The following is a 13,056-nucleotide window of genomic DNA, read 5'->3' as shown; positions in this document are numbered from 1 at the left end:
AGGGAGAGGTAGAGATGGAGGAGTTAGAGGAAGATGAGTTAGAGGAGAAACAGCCTCCAAAAGCATATTTTTTGTGATGCGTTCAAGTCACATGGGAATAAAAAGAGAAGGACTTGACAGCTGAGAGCACCGACTCGGACAAGGTCACGCTTCCAGAACCCGTTTGAAGCTGTCAAACATGTAGAAGTTCTCTGTAGGCTTTGGTTCAGTTTAATCAGACTCTCTGCAGTGTGAAGACATGCCTCCAGTCATGGTGAAGTGTTTGATTTTTTTTGTTTTAAAGCAAACAGCAAACATAAAAAACTCCAGATTGTTACGACCCTGGATTTTAAAGATGAGGCGACATAATTACTTGTAGAAATTTTTACTTTGTTTCATTTGAAATATTGTTCTGTGCACTTGAGATACAAAAAACAAAGAGTCAAGGCTCACATTCACTTTGAGACACTTGAACTGTATTACATTTCAGACAGAGTGTTTCCCTCCATCTAACTCCAGAAGATAGATTGTTTTTTGTTATTCTTTAAAGATTTCTGGTTTGGGCCATTCTTTCTGTTAGTTATAATAACTAAGATTGAAATAATTGAATCTGAATCAGAATAGTCTTTATTTTCATTGTACATGTACAATGACAACATGGCCCACAAACCGAACTGCTCATGTTTTTAGTTTTTAGTTGATTTTTTTCAAAACCAATAACTTGGTCTCAGGGTTGGTGATACAGGCATTGGTTCTGGCGTAGACATTAAAATATATAAATAATCAAAATTGAAAATAAAAACACAAATATATATGACTCATATATATGGAAATGAGAAATTCAGTTCATAATAAAGGAAGGGTGGGTGTACTTTATTCAGCCACTGGTGCTCTGAACCCAGTTTTCATTTATCTTTGTAAAGGTCTAAAAGAGCTCCCAAGGGACCGTACCATCATCCTTCTTCCTCCTTTTAGTCTGCTGAGCATAGACTCATAACATTCAGTCTCCAGCACTGCATTTATCCAGTCCTTCAGGTCCAGTGATACAGCAGCGTCCAGCATCTTAATATCATTCTAGAGGCTGTGACCAAACCTACCATAATAACAGAAAACAAGTCAGTCAGGTTTTAAACAAAGGCACGGTGTAGCTAAACTAAGGACATTTTGGGCAGCAAAATAATAATAATAATAATATAATATAATAATGATAATTCATACAATAAATGCAGATCAGAGTGCTTTACAACAAAAATAAATGACATACACCAAGTGCTTCACATAAAAGGAACACAAAAGGAGCATAAAGCAATGTTAAAAAAGAACAAGATGGAAAATACAAATAGCAATCATTTTCAAATAGTCATTTTTAAAGTGCTTTTTCACACTATATGTGCATTGTTGGAAAAATCAGCAGTATTAACATAATACAGTGACAGAAATCTAGAATGTAGGAGATATGATCTATAATATTATCTTTATGATCAAATAAAGGTGGATAGTGGTGAAAAGGTTGATCTCATGTAGATTTGATGATCTAATATAATGATATCACACAGGCAGGCTATTATCCAGATTAATAACATAACATGCTCATAAGTTAAAAACCTTCCATTTACATCAGAAACACATGATGACAGACATGTAAAACAACTAAATATCCCTTCATCTGAGCTCTCATGTCAGAGTATGAGATGCATTAACCACAATACCCCCTTTTTTCATGATAGGAAGAAAAAAAATGAAATCACCCCCGAAAATAATCAGTATAAATAAGTCGAGTTCATCTGGGGCCCTGGAGGGGGGACAGATGGTCTGTTTGTTCCTCGTACCCTGGCGATGAGGAGATGCCATTACCCTGGGACCTGTGCCAGACACACACACACACACACACACACACACACACACACACACACACACACACACACACACACACACACACACACACACTGCCTCTGTCCCCTCAACGGTGCCAAGACGTCCCGGACAGACGGGAAGTGTGTGTGGTGGTGGTGTTGTTTAAAGAGAGGTTTGTGCTGCCATTCTGCTAAACGGTGGATGTGGGTGTGGGGTAGAGGTTACGTGGGGGGGGGGTTATGGAGGGTTCAAAAAAAAAAAAGAAGGAAGAAAGGAGAGTGTGAGAAAAGAAACAGATTACCTAGAATAATCAGGTTAAAGCCGAAAATCAAGTTCATGTGTTGACTTTAACTCCCAGTGTACTCGTGTTATAGTCTGTAATCACATTTCCTTTCTGCACCCTCACCAAAAAAAAAGGGACCTGATGTCATTATCAGCCTTCTGTCTGCTCTCACCCATACTAACTGTGCAGTTTGGACAAAAAGCAGAAAACAGGCACCCAAGTCACTCATTTTGATTGACAGATCATTTCTGGGAATCTGAGCGGCGAAATCTCCCAAACGTCAAAAATGCAATCAAAGCGTAATAAATAAATAAATAAGTATCCGCAGATTCCTCCTTTTAAGTTCTGAGCTCCTCTCCTCTCTACCTCTCCCTCCCTCGCTCCCTCGCTCCCTCCCTCCCGCTCTCCTCTCTTCCTCCCGCCTCATCCATTTTTCAGCAATCTGTTTCGAGCAGAGCCCCGAGCTGCCGGCCTTGATTAATAGTCAGGTGTCCCCGGCTGTTTACCCCCACACACCCGCCCTCTCCGAGCCCATTCCCCATCCACTGATCAAACCGCCACCATCTGGGGACTTGCTTTTTTAGCACCCCTTCTCTCTCAGACAGCCGCGCCATCAGCCGGCAACACGGGTCAACTCAAGGTCAGGGCCCCCGTAGAAAAGAGAAGGGAGGAGCGGCAGCAGTGAGGGATGCTGAGCGGGACGGAGAGTCACCTGTCCCCCCCCCCCCCCAGTGTCCTGCAGGACGAGCTGACAAGCCACTTAGGCTTGAGTAATTCTCCTGTCAGCGTTACTGATGAGGAGGCCCCACAGATGCAGGGGAGGAGAATGGTCAGACGCTCAGCGAGGCATTAGTCATGATAGGTTTTTGCCGCGTACATCCTCTGCATAATGTATAAGGTTTTCAATGGGAGGAATACGGGCCTGCGCTCACCCAATAAGTGAATAAGGGAAGGTTGACTGTGTTTGGGTCTGCATGTAAATTGATGAACTACAGGAGATTGAAGAATCTTGCTGCAAAACAGAAGGGAAACTAATTAAAAATCCCCATAAGGCTGCCACGCACACCTGTAAAACTACACACACACACACACACACACACACACACACACACACAAAAGAGCAACAAGAGAGCTATATACAGAGCCAGCCAGCCAGCCTCACAGGTGCAGTTAACGCTGAAATACGGTCAGCCTCCCTGCCCTCTACGTGTACTGTAAATGGAGACGGGATGTCTTTGACTCCCATTAGAATTTATCTAGCTTTAAACGGCTCTGCAGAGTTTACGTTGTAAGAAAGCAGGGTTTAGTTTCAACCAATTTCTTAGTATAACATGTTCTATGTGTCATTAAGAGCTTAGCACATTTGTTGAATAGATTTCATAGCTCGTAAAACATTTACAAAGCCTTTAATTTATGAGTGTTTTTTTTCACATCTATTACAGTCGGGGGAGGTTTTCTCTTCTCTTTCTCTCTTTCTGTTTTATTGGTGCACGGTTACCTTTTATAGTGTATTAAAGCCACTAGTTATTGATAAGCACTAGTGGCGTGTATTTGTGCGCTTGTGTGTGTGTGTGTGTGTGTGTTTGCGCTTGTGTGTGTGTTATACAAGGACCCTCCCATGAAATCACTGCTCTGCAACACCACCAATGATCTAAACATTCACTCCACAGGCTAACTTATAGGTGAAGATACTCTGTGGAGAGGTTATATTAACCTTCAGTCTTTTTTACCAAAGCACTCTGTGTGTTTCTTTGAGTTCCACCATGTTCAATTCTAATTCTCTCTTCATAAAACATTTACAAACCTAATTTTTTAAAAAGAATATTTTTTGGATGAGCGTTGTTTAATTGATGGCATCCTTTTTTTCTTATTCCCTGGTTTCTGCTGGTGCTCAAATAACATCCTTGAATTTAAAAAGAAATGCTGAATTGGTGGGATGTGGTGGGAGTGATGGGGAGACAGTGAGATATGATCCAGGAAGTCCAGGTTGACTAATAGAACAGTGAGTTGGAGGGATCATCAGATGCCAAAACAGTGACTAGCAGTTTCTAATATTATAAGGAAGAGTTTAACAACTGTTGCTGCAATCATTTTATGATATGTCTAAACAGTCATGAGATAAACAGTAGTACATGTGAGATAAACAGTAGTACATGTTACAACATATTGCCAGATAACTTTGCACTGCATTGCAAAAGATTAGACTTTTTTGACACCCACCTTACATCAAAACCATGGTCATAAATCTGGACCTGGATGCACAAAAGACTGCAATGTGAAATTCTGGAAGTCATTCAAGATAAAAAAAAAAAAAAAATAGAAAGGTAATAGGCTAGTAGATTGAGTTGGGGGTGGGGGGTCCATCATGTCCATAGCTGTCCTTTGAGACAGCCTCATTCACAAAGTCTACTTTAAAAGTCCCAGCATGGAACTACAACTGGAGCAAACATATTGTGATACAGTCATCTCAAATCAAAAGTAGCAGCTCCATTTCTTCCAATATCTATAAGCCCTTCCCTTTTAGCCGTTTTTGACTCGACATTTAGTGATCCTATTCACTTCAATACATTTCTTTCTTTCTTCTTTTAAAGCTTACGTATGCATTTGCATTACTGTTCTCTTCAAAAATATAGATCTATAGATCTATAGATCTGCCTCGGTAAACACAAGGACACTGAAAATCACTTCTAACAGCCTTGTTTAGTTACACAGCGCTCATCGGTTTGAATGTTTTCACTGCTGAACTAGTCTGGATTCTGCATCTTAAATTGAGGGTACATGGATTCATAAAAGGAAGAAAGACAAAAAGAAGGAAAGACAGAAAAGAACGACATGAAGCGATGAATCAAATGGAAAAGAAAAGTGTTGAGACGCGCTGCTTCTGCAAGTAGTTACTACCTATGTGTCACATTGAAAGATTCCCCAGTGTAGAGACCCGCAATATCTCCCTCTGTTGTAAGCAATTTCACAGCCCGTCTAGTTTTTGGCTTGCCTCCCCAAAAAAATTGAATAGCCAGCATTCACATGTGCACACACACACACACACACACACACACACACACACACACACACACACACACACACACACACACACACCCAGGCACATTTATCACCCACCTCTTAATTACATCTGCTCATAGCCTGTCCAGAATGCTAAGTAGCTGTTGAATATAGAGACCGGTGCCTCAGAAATTTCTAGACCTCTAGCTGGTCATTAAAATTCTGTCCTTTGATCCATCCTTTAACTCTCCTCCTCTGCCGTGTAGGAATCAGACGAAGAACATAAAAGCCACCAGCTTGACTTTAGCTTTGACTTCAAATAGGTCCACTGAGAGTATATCATTTATGAAAAAAAATGAAAGGACTACAATTGACAAAATGTCCAAAGCAGAAGCAGTTAATTGAAGCAGATGTCATGTTGAGGCTTAACGAGAAAGCAAATATTCACATGCAATTAACGATGACTGATTCCTAAGAGAAGCAGTTCTCAGAAAATGATGAACCTATGTTGATAAATATATCCCATTTATTGGCTTAATATTTGAATTTATTCATTTGAATTTGAATTTATTTATTTATTTTGAAAATGAGAAAAAACATAAATTGAACAAAACAAGAATAACAGTGTGCAAAAAGGAAAAGGAGGAAGTATACACTTTTAAGGGAGGAGTATACACTAAAAAGGAAAAAAGTATACACTTATAAAGATGAATACACTCATAAGGAGGAAATATACACTATACACTACAATAAGGAAGAAGTACACTTATAAGGAAAAAGTACACACTCATAAGGAAGAAGTATACACTTGTAAGGAAGAAGTATACACTCACAAGGAGGAAATACACACTCATAAGGAAGAAGTACACACCTTTAAGGAAGAAGTACACACTTATAAGGAAAAAGTACACACTCATAAGGAAGAAGTATACACTTGTAAGGAAGAAGTATACACTCACAAGGAGGAAGTACACACTCATAAGGAAGAAGTACACACTCATAAGGAAGAAGTACACACTTATAAGGAAGCAGAATATACTCATAAGCAAGAAGAATACACTCATAAAGAAGAAGTGTACACTTATAAGGAAGAAGTGTACACTTGTAATGAAGAAAAATACACTCATGACGAAGAAATATACACTGATAAGGAAGAAGTATACACTTATAAGGATGAAGAATACATTATATACAATAGAATACAATAGTCTGGATGAAATGTGTTGAAATTCAAATAATATAATACATTTTTGATGTACAATAGGAATATTCACATGCACAGTGTCATTTGGCCACAGAGCATGAATCATCTATCTGCATTACCATTTCATCTGCACAGCTCACCTGTGTGAGGTATACATTCTTCATCTCGACATTCATATATTTGTTCATGCATCACTAATTCCTCCCCTATTGTCAGCAGTTGATGCTTAGCTTCCATCTTACATACTTCAATGAAACCATCTGTGATTTTCCTGCATGTGTGCAGCCTGCAGAGGTGAGTTTTTCCTCTATGAGCCCATCATGATTCCATCATCATACAGAGAGGAGAAAAAAAGAAAGAAAATGGTAAAAGGTGACGGCTCTTGACAGTGCTTTGGATGCACTCGGTGACTGTGCCGGTGCCAGTGGGAGCTAGCTAAAACAGGTACTAAAAAGCCAATCTGACTTTCATGTGAGAGTGGAGAGAGTCACCTGGTCGGCTTTGTGTGAATTACGGCTCTGTGTTCTGCCAGCTTTTCATCCAGCCAACTTCCCCCCCCGCTCAGTATTCTGACTACAAACATTCTGCTTTTGAGAGATATGACATTTAGTCTCAATCACTGGTAATGGGTACATTAACACAATATCACCGTCTCACTCTCTCACACACACACACATACACACACATACACACACACACACACACACACACACTAAGCTAATGATACGCATTTTTCTGTTGCCAGGAAACGGACTCAGGGATTTACACCTGCCTGGCTTCCAGCTCCAGCGGAGAGACGAGTTGGAGTGGAGCTCTCACAGTCAAAGGTAAATTGTCTGTGTGTGATTTTAAATACATGCAAGTGACAACTGTATGAAGAGGCATTGTATAACAACGCATAGAGGTATAAAAAACGATATATAAACTATAAAAAACTGGGTAACACTGGAAAAGTCACACACTATTTTAATTAACAGTGGAATGATGAGTTATAGATAAAACTGTGAGTGCAGATAAGATCCATGCATTAAGAAGTAATCCTCAGTGTGTGTTCATTTAACCATGCTGAGGCCAATTAAAGCACTTAACCCCTGCTAGTCCTCAGGCTCCTAGTGGGCAGACTGCTAATATACATATCTATAAGTATGAATATGAAGCATAGTGTTGCTTCTCTGGTCAGAAATAAAGGTTTAAACACACTCTTCCTGATGTAGTAGTGAGATATCCACCGCAGCTCACAGCACATCATCAGCTGAATCACGCTGCTCTCTGAGGCTCTGCTCTTCTTTATTTTCCCTACAATTCATCTCATGTTAGTACATAAAATATCTCAGGCTGCAGAGATTTCATTAGCGGCTTTAAACGGAGGAGTAACGACTTAACAAGCTTGCTCCGATGACACCTAAGTTTGTTATTTGACTGTTAGCGTCGAGATCTAATAGCGTCATGAAATGCAAAATTGCGAAGTCTGTTAGAAGTGAGGAGCTCAGCCCTACAGCCAGCAAGTGATGCAAATGTTCAGTCAACATTAGCAGGATTATTACACCAGCACATAATGAAAATTTCTAATACTAAAGAATAAATAACGCTTAAGGCCAATATATCTCTCTCTTCTCATCAACCTCCCTCCATCTTTCTGCTCCTTCACCATCCAGAGAGCGCCGACTCATCCGTGTCCCAGGCCACCGAGCCCTTCCAGCTGCCAGGTCCGCCTCACAAACCCATCGTCACGGACGTGTCCAAGAACAGCGTCTCTCTGACCTGGCAGCCCAACGCCCACGAGGGAGGAGCCGCCGTCACTTCCTACATCATCGAGGCTTTCAGGTGACATTTTTATTTCATATTTCTACATCTATTCATCCATCAAGGACTGATGAGATTCTTTGTCAGATAACCTTTGTTCCTCTATTCCTGTGCTCTTTTTCATCAAGTCATTTTGACCCGAATCAGTTCAAGAGCAGTCAACGCTTTATTCAGTCTTCTGTTGAATATGTTAAGTTTAAAGCAAATGTCTTCTTAGACCTTGTAAAAATAATTCAATTCACAAAAAAGTATAGTTCTGCAGCACATAGCAGAGTCTGTTCTCTATCTCGCGCCCCCCCCCCTGGCTAACCTGGGACACTCGTGAACCTGAATGCACCTCGGCAGAAAAAAACACCTTCAGGTACTGACACCTGAGCTGAAGTCCACCTTGGATTAATTAGGGGGAGAAAAATAGATTTTGCTCAGCAGGATGGGGCGGGGCGGCTCGACGGATGGAAGATGAAGATAAGGAGCGTTAAAGGGGGAAATGTGTCCTTCCAATTCGATAAAAGAAGAGGTGGTGGTGGGGGGGGGGGGGGGGGGGGGGGTGCTGGCAGAGCGTAATCACATCCAGACGTCCGAGCTTGGCCCTCGGCGGCTGCGGCAGAGAGCGTTTCCACGTAGCGCAAACTGATTCTTTCTAAAGCAGCTGGAGGCGACGGCTGGGATGTTTGCAATAACATTTTCTTGCCTGAGGTGCTGAGGTTTGTTTTGGAGGAGTGAGGGGGAAGAGAACGAGTGTGTGTGTGTGTGTGTGTGTGTGCGCTCATATTCAATGTGTTATAGTTTAAAAGTGTTTATTTAATGTGTGGAGGCATATCTCATTCTCCTGGTGAGGCTGCATTCATTTCCTCTTTTTTTGAGGGGTGCAGGGGTCACAGCGTTTTGTGTGTGTGTGTGTGTGTGTGTGTGAGTGTATGAACTCCTTCTGAGCAACTCCTCCACAAAGTTACCTTGAATCCAGCTCACAGTAGATGAGCATGCATGAGTCGTTTTCTTTCTGCCGTCTAATTGTGCAGTTTAGCAGTGAAGCCACTTCACCACTATCACTCCCCCCACTTCCTCTCACAGCACCCTCGGGGGGGTGGGGGTGAAAAATCTAAAAGTGTCAAACAAATGGTTGGGAAGGCCTTTGTCACATTGCCGCTGAGCCAAGGTGACAATAAATTCACAGAGAGGAAAAGGAAGGATGGGAGAAAGAGGGAATGGGGTTATGAGATAATGCATCTGGGGGAGTGCCACAGAGCTGATAATATGCCCTCATTTGCTGTTGGCAGCTGTGCGTTCTTACAAGCCTCATTACATTATTCATCAGGACTGCAAATTGTATCATTTGGAGGAAATCTCGCAAAACTTCTGTGAACCGGGCGACTTTGCTCACATCTGCTGTCGGTCTCGGTCCGCTACGTCGTCTTTTTTCTCCCAGAAGAGTTTGATTCTTCAAGTCTCGGCTGAATCGTCACATCAGATACCTCTCGGACTTTTATCTCGGGAAAAACATTCGACAGGAAGCAGATGTAGAAAAGCCACGACATGACACGCTAGTACATTTGTAGTACACTTCAGACTATCACACGTTCAACACCTTCTCCTATCCTCTCTCCTCTCGCAGCCAATCGGCAGGCAGCACATGGCAAACCGTAGCCGACATGGTCAAGATGGAAACTCACACCATCACCGGCCTCCTCCCCAACACCGTCTACCTGTTCATCGTCCGAGCCGTCAACGCTTACGGCCTGAGCGACCCGAGCCCCATCTCTGAGCCCGTCAGAACACAAGGTCAGTCCACACCTCTCTCTCTCTCTCTCTCTCTCTCTCTCTCTCTCTCTCTGTCTTTCTCTCTTTCTCACCAAATAAAACATGACTCAGTCCAAAATGGTGTGAGAATGCATCGGTAATAGCACTCTAGCTCTTTAACTAGAAGTGAATATGTGTGTTTCCTTCAGATGTGAGTCCTACAGGTCAAGGTGTGGACCACAGGCAGGTGCAGAGGGAGCTGGGAGAGGTGGCGGTCCAGCTTCAGGAGCCCACGTTAACCGCAGCCTCCATTAGAGTGTCCTGGACTGTGAGTGGCTCAAACTTTCAAGTTTATTTAAGGAATATCTGACTTTTAATCTCTGACTTAATCTCTCCTCTCTTTTTCTCCTCCTCACGCCGCCCTCCATTCCTTAAGGTGGATCGTCAGTCTCAGTACGTCCAGGGCTACCGCCTCTTCTACCGACCCAGCGGTGGGACGTGGCTCCTCCAGGACATCAACTCCCCCTCCGAGCGCAGCATCGTCCTCGGCAGCCTGCTCAAAGGAACGGAATACGAGATCAAGATCCGGCCCTATTTCAACGAATTCCAGGGCAAGGACAGCCGAACGTTACTGGTTCGAACCCCGGAGGAAGGTAATAAACATGTGGAACGGTAAAAATATGTTGAGCAGAAAGATGTAAGATATCAATGTTAATTTAATAAACAGGGCGAGGTTTAAGGGCCTTGAAAACTGCTATTCATTAGCCTGCATGACACGGCATGGAGCTCTGCTAGGAGAGGATAAAACGTTAAAATAACAAGACCAGGGTTACCCCAAACCTCAGGAATACACTCAACCGCCTCCACCTTTTTTTTAAGATGCAAATCAGTCTGTCTTTTAAGCAACAAAATCTCATCACCAACCACTTCAACCCTACAAAGAAAAACAGGACTCACAATCATCAAAGACGCAGCAGAAGACTTTTTAATAACCTTTACCAGAATAACAGACTCATCTATGAACCTGCAACCTAGAGCTGTGTGTGTGTGTGTGTGTGTGTGTGTGTGTGTGTGTGTGTGTGTGTGTGTGTGTGTGTGTGTGTGTGTGTGTGTGTGTGTGTGTGTGTGTGTGTGTGTGTGTGTGTGTGTGTGCGTGCGTACGTGTCTGTGTGTGTGTGTGTGCGTGTGTGTGTGTGTGTGTGTTAGACCCACACTCACTCAGACATTCCTCTAAGTGCTTTCACACCCCTTGCCTGAACACCAGGAGTGCCTTTCTCCCCCGGTTTCTCTCCTTCGCCAACCAACCTCAAAATATTAAATCCCTCCTATTATAATCTTCTCAGTATGTTTTAAAACTTTTATGTGTTTCAGTCTCCAATTAGAAGTTGATTAGTAACAGTTGGAGTTAAGTGGGGCTGCTACTAATCAGTCAGTTAATCTGTTCATCATTTTCTTGATTAATTGATTGTTTGGTTCAGAAAATGGTTAAAAAGGTTGATCCTCAAATGTCTTGATTTGTCCACAACCCAAAGATATTCAGCTTACTGTCACAGAAGACAAAAGAAACTATTTACACAGATAATATTTACATTTGAGAAGCCGGAATCAGAGAATTTGGACATTATCTATTATCGAAATAGTTGGTATATAGTTAACCCATGGTCAGGATTACAGTAGTCCTATATCTGTATTCAGCTTCTAGTAATGCCATGCTGTACAGTTTCAGAGCTCAGTAACAGAGTGAAAGTGTGAATGTGGAAGGCGTGTGACTGTGGACAGGGTGGACAGGGTTGTGAAAACAGTGAATCAGTTTCTCTCTCCGGGGTGAGAAGAGGTCCATCTGTCACATTCCTTCCCGGATAATAAACTTCCAAGTATCCCTTCAAAAAGATTCCTATCCAAAAACATACAAGTCACTCTGTCTGTTTGCTATTCTGAAGAGCAGGATCATAACTTAACTTCTGCTAACATGGTGCTAAATCTAAACTATCACTAAATATCAGGCTAGTCCAAATTTGCTTTTCCAAAGATTAGACAAATTCCAAATTACACCATCTACTTATAATTAACTTTACCATTTTATATATCAATCACTGAAACTATGTGGTCATCTCTTTACCATTCTCATCATTCTTTCATGTATTACTGCATCGTTTGTGTTTACGTCTAAGTTAATCTGCTGTTCACATATCAGTCCTTAAATCATATAGATTCTAGTTTTAACCCAGAAACTCATTTAACAACCTTATGAAACGATATATCTGTGGATGAATGATTAAATTGGGTTATGTGTAATAATTATTTGCTATTTCACCAAACTCAGCTTTTTCTCTACATATCTCATTTCAGGGTTTTTTCATTAAATTCAGCCTCCACACTCTGTGGTCTTCTGCAGGTTTATATCAGTTGATCCAGACTTTAGATTAAAAACAAGGCGGCTGCTCGTTTTTTTTTGCCTTCAGCTGTTATAGACTTTGGATCGACCCGCCTGAGTAGTTTAAGCTGCCTCAAAATAAACATTTTACCGTTTTAAAACAGTCAATAAAGCTTCATTTTCCCTCCTGCTACAGCTCACTGTGATATCTATTGACTTATGTTGCATATATCCTCTTCTTTTTCCCCTTGCATCCCCTTGCAAAATCATTTGACATAGTTTTTTTTCTCACTTGTTGACTGATCTATGCTCCCAAAATGAAATTAACACTATCTCCCACCTCTCACAGTCCCCAGCGCCCCACCCAGAGCTGTCACAGTGGCGACGGTGAAGCTAAGCAACGGCTCCAGCATCAGCGTCTCCTGGGAGCCTCCGCCCAGCGACATGCAGAACGGCGTCATCCAGGAGTACAGGGTAAAAAAAAACATGTTGCACCTGAGTGGAGTCAGAAGGACACCAAACACCTGCACAAACATCCCAGAGCTGCTATAAAAACACCACACACAGAGAAACACACTCCATACGAAATGTTAAGAGTGATGAAAACCCCCTTCAGTAAATCTCTATTAATCACAAAGAAAGAGATGTAGACTCAGAGAAGCAAGGGGGGTTATTGGAGCACTGCGGTGTGTGCCAAAGAGGCTGCGATTCAATTTCAGGAAGATGACCTTAATATTTAATTAATTCAGTGTACACGCAGAGATAAAACCGTGTCAAAGGAAGAGAGAGAAGAAGAAAAAAAAGCCCACAGGCTGTGTTTTT

General features: G+C 41.9%; 1 protein-coding gene across 1 annotated transcript in view; it reads left to right on the top strand.

The window, feature by feature from the left end:
- robo3 (roundabout, axon guidance receptor, homolog 3 (Drosophila)) overlaps nt 1-13,056 on the top strand; it is a 171,741-nt gene that overhangs the window by 147,025 nt on the left and 11,660 nt on the right. The window contains exons 10-15 of the mRNA XM_062432652.1: nt 7,066-7,147; nt 7,976-8,144; nt 9,736-9,902; nt 10,070-10,188; nt 10,297-10,513; nt 12,584-12,708. Of these exons, the coding sequence (XP_062288636.1) occupies nt 7,066-7,147; nt 7,976-8,144; nt 9,736-9,902; nt 10,070-10,188; nt 10,297-10,513; nt 12,584-12,708 (879 nt within the window). The remainder of the gene's footprint in view (nt 1-7,065; nt 7,148-7,975; nt 8,145-9,735; nt 9,903-10,069; nt 10,189-10,296; nt 10,514-12,583; nt 12,709-13,056) is intronic.

The sequence above is a fragment of the Scomber scombrus genome, chromosome 14, assembly GCF_963691925.1.
Source record: "Scomber scombrus chromosome 14, fScoSco1.1, whole genome shotgun sequence".
Taxonomy (NCBI): domain Eukaryota; kingdom Metazoa; phylum Chordata; class Actinopteri; order Scombriformes; family Scombridae; genus Scomber; species Scomber scombrus.
Note: the sequence above shows the minus strand (reverse complement) of the source record. Positions and strands in the feature narration are given on the sequence as shown.